Raw genomic sequence first — 19,969 nt, forward strand, 5'->3', positions numbered from 1 at the left:
CAAAACAATGAAAACAACAACGATGAGGGAGGAAAGACCCTTTGGAAGAAGGATCTGACAGCAGGAGTTGGGATTAACGGAATTTATCCTGAGAATGCTGGAATGACTGACGAAGCGCGTGGATAGTGTGGAAAGAGAGATTTTAAAGACATGCGATATTGCAAAGCCTGTTCCAGAGTTCCAGTATATCACGTATATTTGTCATTCGTAGCATATTCTGTGGTTCAAATATTTATGCTTGTGTTTGCATATACTTTTAAAACTTTGTTTTTCGGGTTAGTATACCTATTTACTTCGTAGCCAAGCCAACTGCATCCAGGAAAGGTTACTAACTGATCTTTTAAGGGGTCCTCCTTGAAAGCCTTTTTTTTCCTATAGTCGCTATATATATCAAACATCTTTTTGAAAAGCATGCTTCGGTTTGATATAATTTAAATCTCGGTTATTGAGATGGAGCACAATGCATTTTTAATTTTAACTAGTTTTGAGAAAAAAATATATTTTATTCTTTCACATGAGTTCTTTCAAATTCCATGCAGATCACTGCCTCAGAGCCCAATGACAAACAGGGTCGGAGTCTGAGAAACGTTTGGTTTTTAGCAGGGTGTCATGTTTAAAGACCAACGAGAAGAACTCTTTGCCATTGGCCGCCTGACTATCCATGGCATTTTTACTGGACAGGAGACATCAAGCTATGGAAATGCTGGACATAAACGACCCTCACACTGATAAACAAAGCACTGCCCGGACTTTAAATTGGCACCTCTCCCACCCTCCCTCCCACCTCTCTCTGCGTTTGGACTCATGGTCCAGTTGGGCTTCTCCAGAACGTTAGTCCCTTTTTTTTGGCCAATTTGATTTGAATCTATCGCTGCAGTCCTCACCTCTCTTCTGTACAAAAAAAACAACCATACCAGTGTTTGGCGTAGCCCTGAGGCCTCTCATGGCTTCCCTTCCATCTTCAGTGTGTCCCCTTTCACATCGTGCTACACACAGCTGGAAACAGACACAGAGGAGTCGTGTTTTCGGCCTTTGACCATGCCAAAGCACAGGCCAAGAAGGTGTGTTGGTATCAACTGTAAACCATTGTCATAATCGATAGATTTAAGTTTCATAACCGTAGATGATGTTTAAAAAAAGGTACACAATTTTATAATTATATAGGTATTCTCAAATGTTAATGTAATTAATCATTATTTAAAGGTTTTTTTTTGTGTATTAAGTTTCTAAATGTTGGCTACTTCGGTTTAAAAAGGGAACTAAGTACAGTATTCTCATCAACCAACATTGAGAACATTTTTTCCAAGGCCTCAAAGAGCACATATATGTACATGAAAAATATAAGATTTATCTAATACTGAATTTATGTGTAAATAGATCTTAATCCACTCAAATTACCATCACAAAATATGACAGCATCAGGATTCTATAATCAAGACATCTGTCAAACATTTTTTTGTATAAACTCCTGTAAATTATAACAATATTTCATAATGACCTGTAAATATATCTTATGTAATGATTGTCAACAATTACAAAAAAATGTATCTAAATTAAATTATTAAAATGAAACAAATTCTATTTTTGTTGTTTAGCCATTTGAACTCTGAGCTTTTATCATATGTTAGAATGGTGAAATGACTGTGTAGTCCATGCCTGTTTTCAATGTATTTCTTGGAAATTTCCACAAATGGGAAGCGAATTCTGGGAAAGGAATGTCCCAGATTTGGTCCTGGATCTGGATGTCTTGGATGTAGGCTAACAGTCTTTATGTCACAGTGTTGGTGAGTTGACATGGATTTGACATATGAATAGTCCTAAATAGAATATAAATAGACCTAAATGGTCTGCAATACAACTTCATTTCAATGCTCCTCCCCACATTACAGGCAACTGTGTGGTAATCCTACTGAGCACAAGATGGTGTCTAGGTGGTTGTTAGCTGTTGCAGGTCCCTTGCAATGCATCTGAAGCACCTATGGACTTGACAATTGCTATTCAAGTACAATCGCCTGTTAATGCCTTGTATTTCATGTAGGTGTTTTTTGTATATATTCTCAAATCTAGATTAAATCATTGAGTGTATGTGTGATATTTTAGCCTTCTGGTGAATGGTGAGGGGGCAAACAATCATCGGCCCCAAAGGCACCCAGTTTAGAGACCCCTGTCAGTCTGGGTTCTCATGATAGGTTAACGGATGTTGAAAGACCTGAAAACTGAAGTTTTTTTTTCTTTTCTCTGTTGACAATAGCAGTGTTGAAGTTGTGGGGTGTATAATATAATAATATAATCTCGATCTGATGATGCAGTCAAGCATCCAGTGCCGGATGTTTTAATTACAGACAAATCCATATGGTCTGTTTACAATCTGCCAGAAGATACTGGTGGTGAACCACAGAGACATACAGAGAAAGAGAGAAATGGATGGAGAGAGATCGAGAGAAATAGAGAGAAAGAAAGAATGAGAGATGGTGCACGCTAAACATAAAATGTATTCATGAATGCTGACCCAGATAGTGGCTGGCACAGACCCATACTCGGGCCACAAGTGAGCCGGATCAGGGCCACACATGGGCCTCAGTCCACTGCTGTCTGGGGATGATGCTGCGGTGGGTATTTTGTGAGCCTCATGACTGACTGAATAACAGCGGATGCAGATGGAACCCAGAGAATGCATAATGGATGAAAAAGGCAACACATCCGTCTCTCACTCTCTCTCTATGTGTGTGTGTGTGTGTGTGTATTGGTGTGTATGCATGTGTGTGTATATTGGCTTTCATATTTGGTGTGTGTGTGTATGGGAATATCCGTTTTGTGTGTGTGCATGAGAATGTGCGTTTTGGTGTGTGTGTGTCTGAAAAAAGAGGAGAGAGAGAAAAAATGTGAGTTCTAGTCGGTAGTTAGTTAGCCACGGGGGACATTAACCCAGGAAGGCATGAACGTGCAGCACACCCTGGACCTGGAGCTGAGGAGAGGCCCTGCAGGCCACTGGGACTGCAACATGAAAGCCAGGCAGAAATAGAGATAAATTCTAAGCCCCCCTCACCACTCACACTCACACACACACGTGCACACTCTCACACACAAACTCTCATGCACACTCTCACACACGTACTCTCATGCACACTCACACACACACACGTACTCTCATGCACACTCTCTCTCACACACACACATACCCACATGCACATGCAGAGAGAGAGAGGAAAATTCACTTTGCCATGTGATTGCCACTATAAACCACAGCCAGAAGCTTGTATTTGAAAATGTCACCTTAATCACTGTGTTGACTGATCCAATGGGTGATATTTCCAACCCCTAGGTTTGGGAATCTGATGCAGATGAAACCTTCTAAATTGCAGTGAAAGCCATTTTGTGCACTGCAAAGAGGATTGCCAGGAGCCTCCTATTCATAGCAGTGGGAAGCAAGGTGTTAAAATCTTAATTATCTTTTTTCCTTCTTTAGGGGACTGTGAGAATTGCTTTTGAGGGAGGGGGAGAAGAGAGAAAAACACCGTTCTGCTATGAGGTGAAAATTACATCCAATATTTGACAGTCAATCTGCCGGTAAGCCCATGCCTCAGAAGAAAGGTAGACAAGGTATTTCATTAGTGAGGCCAAAACACTACTCCAGTAGGCCTATGTTTTTTTTTTTCTTCTTTAAATCAGATTGTGCAAGAAACCTACAATCTGCCGATTGGGCGTTGAAGGGTGGTTACCATGGTGATGCTACTGCTAAAGGGATGCTCAAGTCTAGTTGGTCATGTGGAATACAGCATCAGCATCCTCTGCGTCATCTTCCCGTTAAGATTATAAACCGGCAGTGGCAGCTATGGCACACTGGATTGCTGGTGGCAGTCACCAGTGCATGGAACATCCCTGTTGGGGGGAAAAAAGAAATCAATGTATTTCACATTATGTCCTTGGGGTTCCCTTAGACACCCAATCAGACGAGACGCGCTGGCAAACCAATGGCTAATCAAATTGGCCTGCAAGTGGTCCAAGAAATGAAAGTAGGCCTAACAGCTGAGATCGTGAGTAAGAACTTCTTAACAACTAAACTTCATGGGGCTTTGACCAGAGTGGCATATGGTAACTGAGTTTGTTTGTGGCAACAGTGGGACTGAGTGGGAAGCGGGGCTTGGGATTAGTCAATTGCTTTTGTTTGTCAGTGCAAGCATTTGGTCTGGATAAAGAATGAAAAAAAGAAAATGAAAGAACTCTACGACCAGACTCAATTTGTAACTTGGACACAATAATTAAAAAAGTTAATGTTCATGTTATGCATTTTGGTGGTCCATCCGATACATAAGAATAAAAATGTAAAAAAAAAAGTCTGAAACAAGGAATCCATACTATGAATTATTATATTTTCATCATTATAATAGGTCAGTAATAATTTTCACCTACAAAAATGAATAAATCACCTTTACAGGAGAGGCGAGAGCTAAATATGAATGCTAACATTATCTTGTAATAGTTTTCACATGAAGCTGCTTATAGGCTAATACATCAATGTTTATGAGCTTCCTCTGTTGACGTCAATAAGCTGTGTTGGTGTTGGAAAAATGTAGGCTAGGCCTAATGTTTATTGTCTTGCTGTTTATTGTTCTGCTCCAGGAAGGGCTAAGCCGTTTTGTTTCCATAAATAGATCACTAGTTAGTTTGCACAGATGGTATCTCTATGTCCATATGATACCAAATGCCAATGCTCCAATAGATCTTATTCCTTTGTAGTTGTTTTTTTTTTTCTTCCTTTTGTGGTTAGGGGGGACATTAAAAACAGCAAAGGTCAAGATTACCCGGAACAATGATATGAGAAATAGGGAAGGAAGGGAAAAGAAGACGGCCACGCAACAATCCAAGAATGATACCTTAGCAACGAGCACATTTTCTGTGTTTTATTTGAAACGGGCCTTGGAATTTGAACTAGGCACAAGCTGTTATTTCTTGTTCTAGTCTACTGTTAAATTTCCCATGGCATGTAACATGGCATTAGGTTTGATAGGACTCCGCAGTGGCCACAACCTAGGAACACAGCTCTGCAAGTGAAAACCGCACAGGTGAGTTGAGAGTGGCTTGTTACCCAAATGAGTCACAGGGGGTAGAGTCAGCTTTAGGCGACTCTGTTCATTCGAGTCCCCCATGCAATAACAATCATAAAGCCAGCAGGGAACAACTGCGACCGTACGGTACAGCTCTTTGATACGTGTTCCGTTGTCTTAAGTTTAGCCATGCATAGTTAAAGACAAACGCAACAGCGGCGCGGGCCTGTTCTCACCCATCAGCGAACGAGAGCGCTGCCATCATCACGCTACGATACACAGATGCAGTACGGTAACGCGAAGGGCCTCATTTCCCCTCGCGCTCTTGAAAGGGCATTAGGGGGAGATGTAAGAGACAAAAAAAACAGATGCTCTCCGCGTTTTAATGCTTTCATGTCACTGGCGTAAATAAAGTTCCACAACCCTTTGCATCATCTGACTTGAAGAGGAGGAGAGCGTGTGGGGGAAGAGACTTTGTGGTTGTCGCAGCTGCGCCACCGTGTTGCCAAGCAGAAGGGCCAGCCACTCCAGTACGGTTAATACGATACTCCCATGGCTCTCACCTGCTCTATATTGGTTCAGTATCCTGTCTGCTTATTACTCCTAAACGTCTATTGATGCCACTGTAGGTTTAGGATGGGGAACAGTCATTACCTCTTTGAATGGGCCTAGTAGTCATTTTACTCAGATTTCACGGACATTTCTTGGGTAGACTGCAGCTGCTGTGCTGTGGAATAGTCGTCAGAGAGACTATTCAAATGTTTTTATGCCTTTTTATGCCTAGCTCATTTTAAGCTCGAATTGCTACGCAATTGTGTAAAGCTGAAGTATATTGGATAATTTAAAACATATATAATTTTCCAACATCCGACAGTTCCAACATTCTCTTAGTATGATTCAGAAAAAAAGTTATTCTCAGAGACATGCCATGTTACTTGCAGAAGTTATAGAACAGGTCTAGCAACATATCCATCCATTAACAACAGGATAGTTAGTGTTCACATGTGTTCTCTATGTGAGTGCTATTGTCAACATTTTCTAAACTTTATAATATGTGTCTGATACATATGAATTACCTTGGTTTCTGTATTGAAATAATGATTTTTAGAATGTGTTTCACAGATTGACCAATGAACATTTGAACACTCTCCTAGCATGTGATGAAACAATCTCACCTTATAGGGCCATTAGTGATTGATGAACTCATTCCTGTTAAAACTGGGTTATTAGGCCATTACCTTATCCTCAACTATTTCATATCAAATTTAAATTTCATATCAAATTTACATCTTATCTTCCCTTGCGTCGTCAATCCCACAACTATAGCAGGCTTTTTGACAGGCAGGCTTAAACCACATACCTGAGTTAAGGTGGAGAAGAACAGGCTAGCAAGGCGTGCTCAGGTGTGCCATCAGGCTGGCTTTCCTGTCAGTCGTCAGTTGTGCACGTGGAGTAGTGTGTGTGTGTGTGTGTATGTGTGAGAGAGAGAGAAAGAGAGAGAGAAAGAGAGAGCTGTGCTGTGCTGTGGATTCCCCCAACTAACCTAATCCCCAGGGTGCTGACCTACACCACACCTCCGCAGTGACCCCTCAGTGCAGGGATGGCGCCGCGGCCATGAGGTGGATGGACCCGATGGCCTTGCTCGGCCGGCGATGGGGGAGACGGCGGCAGGAGCAGGACAGCACCGTACGGACGCTGGTGTCCAACCTGCCCTACGAGGACCTGAAGAAGAAAGAGCAGCCCAATCGGCAGTACAAAGGCAACGCCGTCAAGACCACCAAGTACACCCTGTGGTCGTTCGTCCCCAAGAACCTCTACGAGCAGTTCCACCGCGTGGCCAACATCTACTTCGTGGGCCTGGCCGTGCTCAACTTCGTGCCGGTGGTGAACGCCTTCCAGCCGGAGGTGGCCCTCATCCCTATCTGTGTCATCTTGGCACTCACCGCCATCAAGGACGGCTGGGAGGACTTCAGGAGGTACCAGACTGACCAGAAGCTCAACAATCTGCCATGCTCCGTCTACAGCAGGTACACGGCAATGCTCCCTCCCCCTCTTCCTCTCCTCTTTTCCCGTCTCACGCAGAGCAGTGAGAGGGCTGGCTGCTTGGACATCTTATGGCTCTTTTACAGTATCAGTGTACAAGAGGTGGTTGGAGTAGATTGGCTACGGAGCAGAAGCCTATCTGTGCAATTGTGTATCTGTTTTTTATATTCTCAGCGTACTGCATTTCTAGTCTGCTCATGACAAGTACTGGGTACGCATGTGTGAACAACTGTCTCTCTCTGTTTTTCTCTGTGTTAGTGTGTGCATGAGCGTGTGTGTATGTCTCTCTCTCTCTCTCTCTCTCTGTGTGTGTGTGTGTGTGTGTGTGTGTGTGTGTGTGTGAGTGTGTGTTTTACTTCATCTGTGTTTCAAAACCCCATGGGAATTTTTGACCTAGAAATAAAATTTGAGTGGGAGATTTCTCTCCTTTTGAAGAGCCTCACAACAATGTCTGGCAACCAACGCATTGTGAGCAGGTTTGATGAAATCCCCATCTCTGTGTTGCATCATAGGCAAGGCAGTGTGCAGGTCGTTTAAATCTATTTTAGAAACACCAAATGTGAAAACGGAATAACTAGGAGAAACAGCGGAAAAAAAGGAGCAACCCAAAACACTTCTTCCTGTGCTGTCATTAAAACACAGGCATTCTCTTTCAGCTGAAACACTACACCGGTATCTAAACATAACGTCTGATAAATGACAGGGACCACAGACAGACTTTATGCTTTGTGTTGTCTATTTGTCCCTATGCAGTTCTACTGTTCACTTTTCTATACAGTATATATTTAAATTACAGTTTGTTTTTCACTATAGCTGATTAGCAACAGACAGGTGGATTCCCTTATGGTGTGATAGATTAGAACTTGTTTGAAAAGATCTCATGGTATGACATGGGGGTTTAACAGATGTACCTTTAATCTATGACCAACTGCTTAAATCGATTTATGCAGGGGCATAGAAACGTGTGTTACACTCTTTACCACCGGACGGCTTACTGGAAGGTGTGCTAAGCTGGCACTAAAGTGGTGTAAGCATATGCAAGTATGCGTACCTCTCTGAGGGGAGCTTTGTCAAAGCCCTTTTCTGCATCTGTTGAGATGCTGTCATTCATATGACTCACAGAAACAGCACTTTTGTAAGCCATTCTGCACATTAAGTTCTCTGTCTTTTCAAAGATTTTGTTTTCCCAACGTTTCCTGGAGAACGGCCAGTGACACGGCCTGGTGACATTGACTTTGTGAGATCTTGCTGGTCCACATTTCAGTCATCTTTGTGGAATGTAGTTAGCGTGCTTGCTTTGTGAATTGTGAATGGCTTTGCCAAAGCCTTCAACAACTTGTTTCTTTCCATTAAGTCATGTCTGCACATTGGATTGTATACTTCTGTAATGTTAAAATTAAAATGCACAGGCCTCGTCATATATTGGGGCGGTGGTAGTGTAGTTGTTTAGGACCTGGGCTAGCGTGCAGTAGCCTGAAAGTTGTCAGTTCAATTCCCGGCTTACACCGTTGTGCCCTTGAGCAAGGCACTTAACCCCAAGTTGCTCCGGGGACAATGGGATCCCTTGTAATATAGCTGACTTATGTAAGTCACTTTGGTCAAGAAGTGTCTGTTAAATGTAATGTAATGTAATATATTGATGGGCTCAACTTCAGGTGTTCAGTAACATAGGCCACATTGATTTCTTTCATACAATCCACGTTTTCAATGTGATTTAACAACATGGTGACTAGGATATCACATGAACAGCTGTTGTTTCAAAACACCAATCCTTGACATTCTTACATCATCAAAACTATTGGCTAGAATGATTCACACCATGTCACTAATGGAACCCCTAACCATCTGTTTATGTATACATTCCTTTAAGGTTCATATAATTTCTAAAAATGTAATCAGTATATTATGTAGGCAAATGTAATGGCAATATATGAACAACGACAAAAACAGGTAAGAAACAGGAATACTATGATGTCACAATGCTCTAGGCTCATATTTATACCTTGACAGCTGTGCCCTACAAAAAGTCAGGTGACTTATGCTTCAAGGAGCCATTTTTAGTTGAAGATATCCTTATCTCAATATCAGAAGAGCTCTATCTGAAATAGACATCGCATAGCCCTGCTGGAGAAAAGCCAGCGTTAGAATGTGCTGATTTTGCCTTTTATGAGAGTTCCTATTTTTTATTCACTTGTATGAATCATACATTTGTTCATTAATCCCTTAATACCAGCAGAAGTGAGACACAAAATAGCTTTATCAATCAGCTAAATGTCCACGTCATTGTACCTCAATGCATCGCTAATAGCATTGCACCAATGACAATGAGTCAGCAAGAGTCACAGATTGCTGTTTAGTCACATCCAGTGACACGCAGTCAGTTACTCGCTCACTCTGCGTGTTTATGTAACATGCGCACACCTGGCGTGGCGTAGCATTAGCGTAGCGTAGCATTAAAGACTCTATTAAAGGGCCGTGGGCGAGCCACAGTGGAGGCTGCTGGTGCGTGTCTGCTTTTGTTTGGCGCAGGGTGTGAGAAGGACACGGCCCCGTGTTAGTATGCGTGCCCACGGGCCCCCGCCCAGTCCTGCTCTACGTGTAGAGTAGCATACCTGCCGGCCCCTGTCACTCTGCGCGGCGGTGCGCTGTGGCTTTGTGTTTGGAGGCGGCTGGCTCACACAGGGCCCCTGGCCCTCATAGTGGGGTACGAATTGTCATGAAATAATGGTCCCGTAGGATTTTTTTGCTAAAATTGATTTTTTTGTTTTATCTGCTTTATTTGGGGTCCTACTGTTGAAAAATGATGGGGTGCAAACCCCATCTGACCCCATTTTGCCCCTCCTCTGGGGGGCGCTTTCTCACCTTGGCCAGGATAATGACTGCACACATATATCTACTAATAATCTTAGTTACAATCTTAGTTACAATCTTTTCACAATCTTGGTGTCAATTTAGGGGTTATTGAGGATGCTGAGTCCATTTATGACAGTTTCATTGTGATCAGAAGTTGTTATGTCTCATTTTTTGGTAGTGGTTTAGGCTTTTCTAGGGTATTTTATCATATTTTTTGGTCAAATTGATTATATACACTCTAAGTTATGTGCACTCAAGATGTTAATACACTATAAACTTGAAGAGTAATTTATATAATAATAATAATAGTAATGATAATAATAATAATAATAATAATAATAATAATAACTTTGTTAGATATAGCGGCTTTAGAAAGAGTTAGAGACTAAAGGCCTCAGTGAGCAGATATGTGTTTAGATACTTTTTGTTGTTTTTTTGTGTTTTTTAACAATCTGGTGAACAATCTGATATTTTCCTTTACAATAGCTAATAAAGCAATCAATCATTTAACATCTTTGAAATAAAACTAATACAAAATGTACTATAGCTCTACTGCAATGGCAGTGTACATTAACTAAGTACTGAACTAATTGATGAACTAATTGATAAATGAACTAATTATTAATATAAAGTTGCATAAACAGGAAATAAAACACCTTAGAAATACACTTCTACATAAATCGATCATTCATCAGCATCATCCTCATTTGTAGTATGCTTGGTCGCATTTTCACAGTCACCAGCAAAGCATTTGCAAAAAGGAGTACAGGGAATTCCATGTCTGTGACAAGTGCACCTGAGTGTTTTGCATTGGGTTTTGCACACACATTTTGTCAACTCTATCACAGCTCTAGGGGCAGGGAGTGTAAGACATGTCACAGGAACATAAACTCCTTCTTGAAAAGTCCAACCATTTTCTTCAATCTGAGGAAGAACTGGACAGTTTGAAATGTAGGATTTATCACACATGGCAATGTAATTGGCACGAAGGATATGAGGCAACAAGGCAGCTCGTGATGGAGGTAACATTTCTCCCTCCAAGTTCCTGGTCCGAAATAGCTCCCACCTCAGTTTTGGTAGAGTTGTGTGACCAGTTGACCTATAGACACTGCAGACAAACTGCTCTAGACCTCTGACTTGTTGGGGAAGTTCACCATTGATGAGATTAGATGGCAATGGACCTTCACCAAGCTTCTTAAAGCAACTGATGACAGGATCATCATCATCAAGTTTTTATGTAGGCATCAACCCAGGTCTTTTTGCTGACGCCCACAAATTTACCACCCCAGTCAGCACCAGAGAAATTGTGGAGACCGATAAGGCCTTGACATTTTTGATGTCCTATAATCTGCACTCTTTCTACCACATCAATTTCTCTATATTTTGTGCCCTTACCAGTAAGAAACTTGAGATGAGTGTGAGGTCCAAGGTGCTTACCAGCAACAAGATCAAGCAGAAGGATTAGGACATCAGTATGTGACCAAACTCTAACTTCACTCCAGCCAGTCTCAGCTGAACACACCATTGCTTGATGAGCAATAAGTGTATCTGCCTCTTCAAAAGTTCCTTTAGAGACATTGTGAGTTTCATCTCCAGATGAATTTCAAACTCCCTTGATGTTGCTGCTCTTTTCTTGCGTGTTTTGTCCTTTAAAGACTGGTCCGAGTAATAATAATTTTGTCTTCTTGTATCTTCTGTCTGTATCTTAGCAATGTGATTCTCAGCTTTGTGTCATTAGACAGTATTAAAACACATATATCTTGTGTTGAAATAGTTATCTTTGACAAAAAATGGCAAGCAGCAGTGAGGGGGCCAAATAAAGTTCTCTTTAAAGAAAAATCCAATATGGCCAATTGTTTATAATGAGTGGGGAAAATTTGCAATGATCATCAATATCAGAATGAAGAGTATGACTAGCCATTGGATTTTTTTTTGCTAACCCTACATCATCATGATATACTGTAACCCCTAAACGCAGGTTTGCTAATTATAGCGCCCCCAGTGGCCGAATTACACCAAATGTGTTGTGTACCCTTGGGAGGGGGTCAGTTGTCATGTGACCAAGTTTCGTAAACATACATCAAAGTGTTCCCAAAATATGAGCTCACTTACTGTTTGGCGACTTTGCCCCATTGGATTTGCCTTTATTACTGCAAAAAATGAGTCATAACAACTTCTGATCACAATGAAACTGTCATAAATGGACTCAGCATCCTCAATAACCCCTAAATTGACACCAAGATTGTGAAAATGTGATCATTATTAGTAGATGTCGTGTGTGGTCAGTATCCTGGCCAAGGTGACAAAGCGGCCCCCCGGGGGCAAAACGGAGTCCGAAAATTTGCACCCCATCATTTTTTCAACAGTAGGACCCCAAATAAAGCAAATAAAACAAAAATATAAATTTTAGCAAAAAATCCTACGGAAATACAATTCGTACCCCACTATCAGGGCAGAGGCTCACACACTGCTCTTTCTTCCCAGGAGGACTGGAGCACACCCCACCCCCACACCCCGCTCAAAGGCAACCCCCCAACCCCACGCGTTGCTCAAACACAACCTCCAGCCAAATAGCTTACACAGGCAGAAGGCCATAGATATAGGCAAAACAAATCATCCGAATATTACTGAAGTCCAGTAAAGCATCAAAGCATCATTATGATGTCAGGCCTGGCAGCCGTGGACACTGTATGAGAGTCTGCTGGGTTCATGTATAAGGACATGGTCAATGGGCCGTATGCCCTCAGGCGGAGGCTCTCGGTCTGTCCCCGGGGGACCAGGATTGATCCTCATCCTCTTACGTTCGTCCGCTTCAACCCTGCCTGACCACATGCACCAGTCTCCAGCATCCCGATACACCTGGAGGGATTCATGACCTGAATCGGAGAAGGCAGGGCGCATGACGTTTAGGCTGTATTGTAGGCTACTGTAATATGATCACTGTAAGAATTTTTGGTGCATCGTAATTGAATAATAGTTTATAGTAATTATAATATTTATAAAGTGAGTAATTGATATGTTGGGTTATCGTGGGCTTATTGATGGGCAATAACTAGGGTGGGTAGACATCTGGGGCAATTAGACATCCTTGCCTTTAATCAAAGACATGAAAGAGCTTTTCGCCGTACATCTATTCCACATCTACTTTATAACATGGCAGGGCTCCAGAGTGCGACCAATTTGGTCGCATATGCGACCTAATTTTTCAAAAGTGCGGCTAAAAAAAATCGGAGGTCGCACCGGTGCGATCAGCTATTCGAGAGAGGAAAACGTGTCCACATTGAAACTCTACCTTTGGTTCAATAACAGACACATATTTGGCCAATATCGTGGTTTAAACAAATCACAGATAGTGAAGGGCGGGACCTCCCCTCTGATTGGCCGTGGCCCAGTGCCTGTGTGTACATTTGAAAATGCGTGTGCTGCAGAGAGAGAGAGAGAGAGGTCAGAGACCCGTCAGATAAACAGTGTGGATGTAGTTGCATTACAGTGTGGTCACATAGGCCGAGATAAATGTCCCCTCTCCCCACTGCCTTTCGGCGGCTGGCAGCAGCAAACCGATCAGACGAGCCCGAGATGATGATCAAGTTTATCGTTGCCTACGATAGGCCTAGTGAAACTTCCCTTCACCAAGTTCAGTCCGAAATAATTATTCACCAGAAAAATAGTTTGAACGTAAACCCGACGTACAGGAATGCCACTTGCGCCAAATTTATAGGAGTCATTGCAGATGAAAAGACGTCTTAAAATTGCGAACAATGCATACAAGGCCTTCCCGAACGACAGAGATACAGATATCGCCGAAAAGGAGTGCGTCATTGACCGCAGTTACATGCAGGGAGTAACCCGGTTTTCAACAGCAATATTCGTTTTGCGCGCGAGTTGTGTAAACTCATTCTGATGGCATCAATCAATTTAATCCGGTATTTGGCGCAAACCGAATATCGCTGCTACATTTAAAGCCCAAATATTCCCTGCATCTATAACTGTGTACGGTGAATTGAATGGACACATTTAGATCTAGCATGGCAAGTCATTGCAAAAGCCTATTATAATAGGCCTTCCATTTCGTTACTGCATTAACCATAGTGATGTTCTTATTGAAAATGTAAAAATACTAAAATTAAAAAGTAAATTGCATTGTGGTGCTGTCAAATGATTATTGCAATCATCATTGGAAAATCACATAAAAATCCCCCAGGCTACTTGGAACATCTCTTTAAATTGTGCTCAAATACATTTCTATGGAAGATGCATGGCGAGCTGGTTTAGCCAAGGCCTAAAGATCATGAAGGGTATGTAAGACATTGAGCCATGAGATTTGAAGCCCTTAAAAGACGTGCACTGTTAATTTACTCACTGTTATTTTTATTTAATTCATCTTGAGATGTTTTAAGTTTACATTTCAGCTCAGTGAAGCACTTAAAGCACCAACACTTCATTAAGTTACTTTTCTTGTAGAATTGTAAATCATAAGTCATAGGACAACCTATATAGGACAGTAATTAAAGGAAAAAAGTGAACCTGCTACGGTGTTAAATGCAATGTGGTTGAAAATTTGGGTGCACCTAACTTTTGTGCTGATGCACCTAAGAAAAAAAGTTAGGCGCACCAGTGCAACCAGTGCAAAAAGTTAGTCTGGAGCCCTGCATGGTAAAGCTTAAAATCTTTATATGCATTTATTTTCTAACTGATATCTTCAGTTCAATGTTTAATTACAGAAAATTAACTGAATGTCAACTCTGTCAGTATGTAGTGAAAAGAAAATGTGGTCTATAAAACCCAACTTAAAAACTAAAGATACAATAAAACCCACATCCCATAACTATTGGATTCTTTTTGTAGTCCATCCATCTATCCATCCATTAATATCTATCTGTCTGTCTCTCTATCTATCCTCCATCTACACACACACACACACACACTTAATTTGAAACCTCTTCAAACTCCTCTACTATCAGTTTGATGAGATGCGATGCGTTCATTCTTCATTCATGCTCAGAGCAAATCAGTGTCTGCCTCAGCACTGATGATGATGTCATGTATCTCTTGACCCCCCCCCCCCAGGAGAGAGATGGGCTTCATGGAGCGCCGCTGGAAGGACATGCGGGTGGGTGACTTTGTCAAGGTGGTCTCCAACGAGACCATCCCCGCTGACATCCTCCTCCTCCACACGTCCGACCCCAACGGCGTGTGTCTGATGGAGACATCCAACCTGGACGGGGAGACCAACCTGAAGCAGCGGAAAGTGGTGCCAGGCTTCCCAGCGCCGGTAAGACATCAATCAGATTGCCTTCACTGCCAGAAGATGTTAAGCTTAAGCAAACTTAAAACACACATACGCCCGCACACACACACACACAATGGTAGTCATGATAATTAGTCATGATAATCATGACATGTCAAGTAATGTATCTCAAACAAACATGAATAAACTGCTCTATATCTGTATAGAAATGCCATGTTTCAGTCGAAAGACCCATCTTGAAGAAACTCATTTAAAAATAAATTTTAAACCAGAGAATGACCCCACACATTCCAGCTTTATAAAAGCTTTATAAAAAAATGCAGCTGATTTAAAAAGGTTCTGTTGAAAAGCAGTGGTGTTTTTTTCCCCCTTTGCATCATGGTGATCATGCTCATCTGTGCGTTGGGTGCAGTCTCTGCTGAGTGCCTGTTACTGTGCTGGGTGATGGCTCTTGTCATGGCCTCCTTATCCCCAGTCCAGTGGCAAACAGTTTTGGGGGCATGGTGGTGAAGGGTGAGGGGGGGGTTGTAGACATACAAACCAGTCCCTGAGGTTTGCATCTCAGAGAAGACTCTCCTGTGTGTGAGCAGCACACTCAGCCACACACACAAACTCAGCCACACACACACACTCAGCCACACAGCATGCGTGTTTATGTGGAATGTTCTGGAATGACCAGTTATTTGTTTACATCAGTATGAATGCTCACGTTGCAGGAATGCTTTTTTGTACCGGTTCCTTTCAACACGTCTGATGTGTGTACCAGTGATTTCAACACCTGTACTGACAGTTGTTTGCCTGATAGTATTTTACAATGCTAAAATGGCAATTCCTTTCTTGATAAACCCGTCACACAGCATGTAATAGCAGCAATTAGGATGACATTTGTACACCAACCTACGGAAATGGAAGGGGTGGTGTTTATAGGTGCGGCTACAATTTCTAGAAAGGAGAGGCTATTTAGGTCATTTCATTGCCCTGTCTACCTGGTAAAACAGCTGTTATCACCTTTGTTCTGCTTCATCATGAAAGACACCGGTACAAAGATTTGAAACCAAATGTATTGTACATACCTTGTGTCACACTGTGTTTTAGTTGTTTGGTTTTAAGTTTTAAACTAGTCAGTGTATCATTTTATTAGTGTATAATTTATTTTTATTTTTCAGGATTCTCCTTTTAAGCCTGCTGGCTTCAAAAGCACAGTAGTCTGTGAGAAACCAAACAATGACCTCAATCATTTCAGTGGTTACATGTGAGTACAAAGCAAAACATCTGTAAGTGCTCTCCCTCTTATTAACCTCAAGTATATGCACACATTTCTGACCAGAGTCATTTGCAATATTGTAGAGAGAAGCCTGATAAGAAGAAACTGGGCTTTGGAATTGATAGTCTTTTATTACGTGGATGCACTATACGCAATACAGACGAGGCTACGGGGATTGTGGTCTATGCAGGTACCATCTCTCTCTCTCTCTCTCTCTCTCTCTATCTCTCTATCTCTCTCTCCTCTCTCTCTCTCTATCTCTCTCTCTCTCATCCTCTCTGTCTCTCTTTTTGTTCATCTCTGGTTCTTAAATTCTCTCTTCCACTCTCTCATTCCACTCTTTCCCCCTCTCTGTCTATCCCTTTCTTTCTCAGATTTCTGTTTTTCAACATCTCTCTCCCTTTTTCATTTCTTTCTTTCTAACATCATAGCTTCCACTCTGTTGTCAAATGTTAACATTACATCACACGGGGTGACCCAACACTGAATAAACACATTTTCAACATTCAATAGACCATATACCAGAAAACAGGAATACCATTTCCTGTCTCATGCGTGTGATACTGTATAGCTACACACAGCAAAGCAAAAGCACACGAGAGCCAGTACTATAAGCAGTCATGTCAGGTCAGAAGAGTCGATTATATTTGTGTGTTTATGCTGCTCTGAGCGCCAACCCCTGTGGTGCTGTGTTTAAGTCACACACACACACACACACACACACACACACACACACACACACACATGCATGTAAACACACACACACACACAGAGAGAGAGAGAGAGAGAGAGAGACACTCTGTGCCTCACCCCACCCTTTCTCCTCCGGCTGATTTCTACTTATTTACAGGCCACGAGACCAAGTCGATGCTCAACAACAGCGGCGCCAGGAACAAGCGGAGCAAGCTGGAGCGGAAGCTGAACTCTGACGTGCTGTACTGCGTGCTGCTGCTATTCACCCTGTGTCTCGTCGGAGCCCTCGGTACGGAACACTGACACTGACACTGACCTTCGTCTCATTGATCCGCACCTGTGGGCTGATCCACAGCGCTCGCTCTGTGAGGAGGGGTTGTTGTTGTTGTTGTTTTGTTGTTGTTGTGCTTGTGGTTGTTTTGCGCTCTGGTAATGTGTGAGTGATGAGGACAGTCTTTGACACTTCCTGTCGACAGTATTTACTCCATTCACACGAGCCAAAAAAGTACATGGCATTGCAGATTTGAGATGTTTACCCTGGTGTCTGTATGATGCCCTGTAGGACATGTTGGTAAATGGTCAGCAGGTGACTTCAGTGATGATTGCTTTATTCTCATACTAAACCAGACATGGTGTTCTAAAGAATTTTTGGCTAACCTTAAAATGAATGAGTTTCTATATAATGTTATGATAAATAATGATTAAGATAGATTTGTATAAGCCTTTTCAATCATGACCAAAGGGTACCAATACTACAAGGCTGTATGGGTCATTGTCCAATATTTTTCAGCTATCCAGCTGGATCACTGTTGGATAACTGAAATAGCCACCATTAGGCTGTTGAAGAGCCTTCAGAAAGGGATAGTTCACACATAGATGAAAAATGAGCCTGTAGAAACAGTTTTTCCCCCTCCCTCTCTCTCTCTGTCTCTCCCTCTCCATCTCTCTCTGGCTCTCTCTCTCCCTCTCTCTCTCTCTCTCTCTCTCTGGATAGGATAGATGTCAGCACCTCTTTTCCCATCCAGTGAGATGCCAGTGACTCTTGACTGTTTTTTGACTATTTGGAATAGACGTGAGGTGTGAGGGTGTGTCTCTTTTTGCCTGAGCTCTCCCTTTAAGCTTGTCATGATCCAGGGCAAGTGCCCGGAAACCCTGTAGAAAGGGACAGGGTGACCTTGGAGAGAGGGACAGGGTGACCTTGGAGAGAGAGACATGGTGACCTTCAAGAGAGGGACAGGGTGACCTTGGAGAGAGGGACATGGTGACCTTGGAGAGAGGGACATGGTGACAATGGAGAGAGGGACAGGGTGGCCTTAGAGAGAGGGATAGGGTGACCTTGGAGAGAGTCATTGCACTCCTTCTGTCTGTTTGACTGCTGGCTAAGAAAAGAACGACACACCAACCACGAATAGTTCTCTCTCAATCACTCTCTCTCTCTATCCCTCTTTCACTCACAGTCATATGTCTCTCTCTCTCACTCTGTTTCTCTCTCTCTCACCCCCTCTCTAATATGGACTTATAATTAATCTTCCCCCTCCCTCACTCTCTCTCTCTCTCTGTCTGTCCCTGGTCTCTGTACAGGTCATACTATCTGGCTGGAGTCGTTCTCCAGTGTTCCTCCGTACTTGGTTCCTGACAGTGACGGCCATTTCATCCCCTCCACCGTGGCAGGCTTCTACATGTTCTTCACCATGATCATTCTGCTGCAGGTGTGAGCCTCTCTCTAATGAGCCTCTCTCTAATAACACTCCTCATAGCCTTGAGAGAACAAGTTAATCTAAGAAAGAAATTGCATCAAAACATTAACCTCACCCACCCAGAGGATTGTGTTGTTTGTTATTATTCTGTAAGTGCCTACGCTTTCATTTCAGTAATATAATTGACATATGTGAGTCACTTTGGATGAAAAGTGCTAAAATGAATAAATGTAAACAATTACAAGATTGCAACAGTGAATCTCTCAGTCAATCTGTCCTACTCTTTAAAGGGAGTTTTTCCTCGCCCCTGTTACCAATGGGCCTTCTTTTCTTTTCTCTGATTGTCTAACATTCTGTAAAGCGCCATGAGACACGTGTAATGTTTTGGTGCTCTATAAGTGAAATTTAATTGAAATTGAAAATGTAAAGATGAAACTGCGTTGGTCTTTGCTCCTCTCACGCCCCAAATCGGATCCCCCTTCCCCACCTCCCCTCCTCCTCCCCTTCTGCAGGTACTGATCCCCATCTCACTGTATGTGTCCATTGAGCTGGTGAAGATGGGCCAGGTGTTCTTCATCTCGCATGACGTCGACCTGTACGACCAGGAGACAGACACCCGTGTCCAGTGCCAGACGCTCAACATCACAGAGGACCTGGGTCAGATCCAGTACGTCTTCTCCGACAAGACCGGCACACTGACCGAGAACAAGATGGTGTTCCGCCGCTGCACCATCATGGCCACTGAGTACTCACACAGTGAGAACGGTTAGTAGTGGTTTGTATTTGGGTAGCTGTTGTTTTGGTAGCTGATGTATATATGTGTGTGTGTGTGTGTGTGTGTGCGTGTGTGCGTGTGTGTGTGTGTTTATGTACTGTATGTGTGTATGTGTGTGTGTGTTAGTACTCACAGTGAGAACGGTTAGTAGTGGTTTGTATTTGGGTAGCTGTTGTTTTGGTAGCTGATGTATGTGTGTGTGTGTGTGTGTGTGTGTGTGTGTGTGTGTGTGTGTTATCTTTGTGCACAAATACACTAATAAGAACAATTCGTAGCCATCCGATTTGTGTGTGTGTGTGTGTGTATGTATATGCGTGTATATGTTTGTGTGTGTTTATGTACTATATATGT

At 42.5% G+C, this 19,969-nt stretch overlaps 1 protein-coding gene across 1 annotated transcript in view; it reads left to right on the forward strand.

Annotated features, from left to right (window-relative positions):
* The first annotated feature begins 5,099 nt into the window (after positions 1-5,099).
* The window catches only part of atp10b (ATPase phospholipid transporting 10B), a 32,900-nt gene continuing 18,030 nt past the window's right edge, over positions 5,100-19,969 (forward strand). Inside the window, 7 exon segments of the mRNA XM_048231340.1 lie at positions 5,100-7,072; positions 15,009-15,213; positions 16,356-16,441; positions 16,537-16,643; positions 17,304-17,435; positions 18,728-18,855; positions 19,356-19,608. Of these exon segments, the coding sequence (XP_048087297.1) occupies positions 6,660-7,072; positions 15,009-15,213; positions 16,356-16,441; positions 16,537-16,643; positions 17,304-17,435; positions 18,728-18,855; positions 19,356-19,608 (1,324 nt within the window). The 5' untranslated portion in view covers positions 5,100-6,659.

Source organism: Alosa alosa, chromosome 21 (assembly GCF_017589495.1).
Source record: "Alosa alosa isolate M-15738 ecotype Scorff River chromosome 21, AALO_Geno_1.1, whole genome shotgun sequence".
NCBI lineage: Eukaryota > Metazoa > Chordata > Actinopteri > Clupeiformes > Clupeidae > Alosa > Alosa alosa.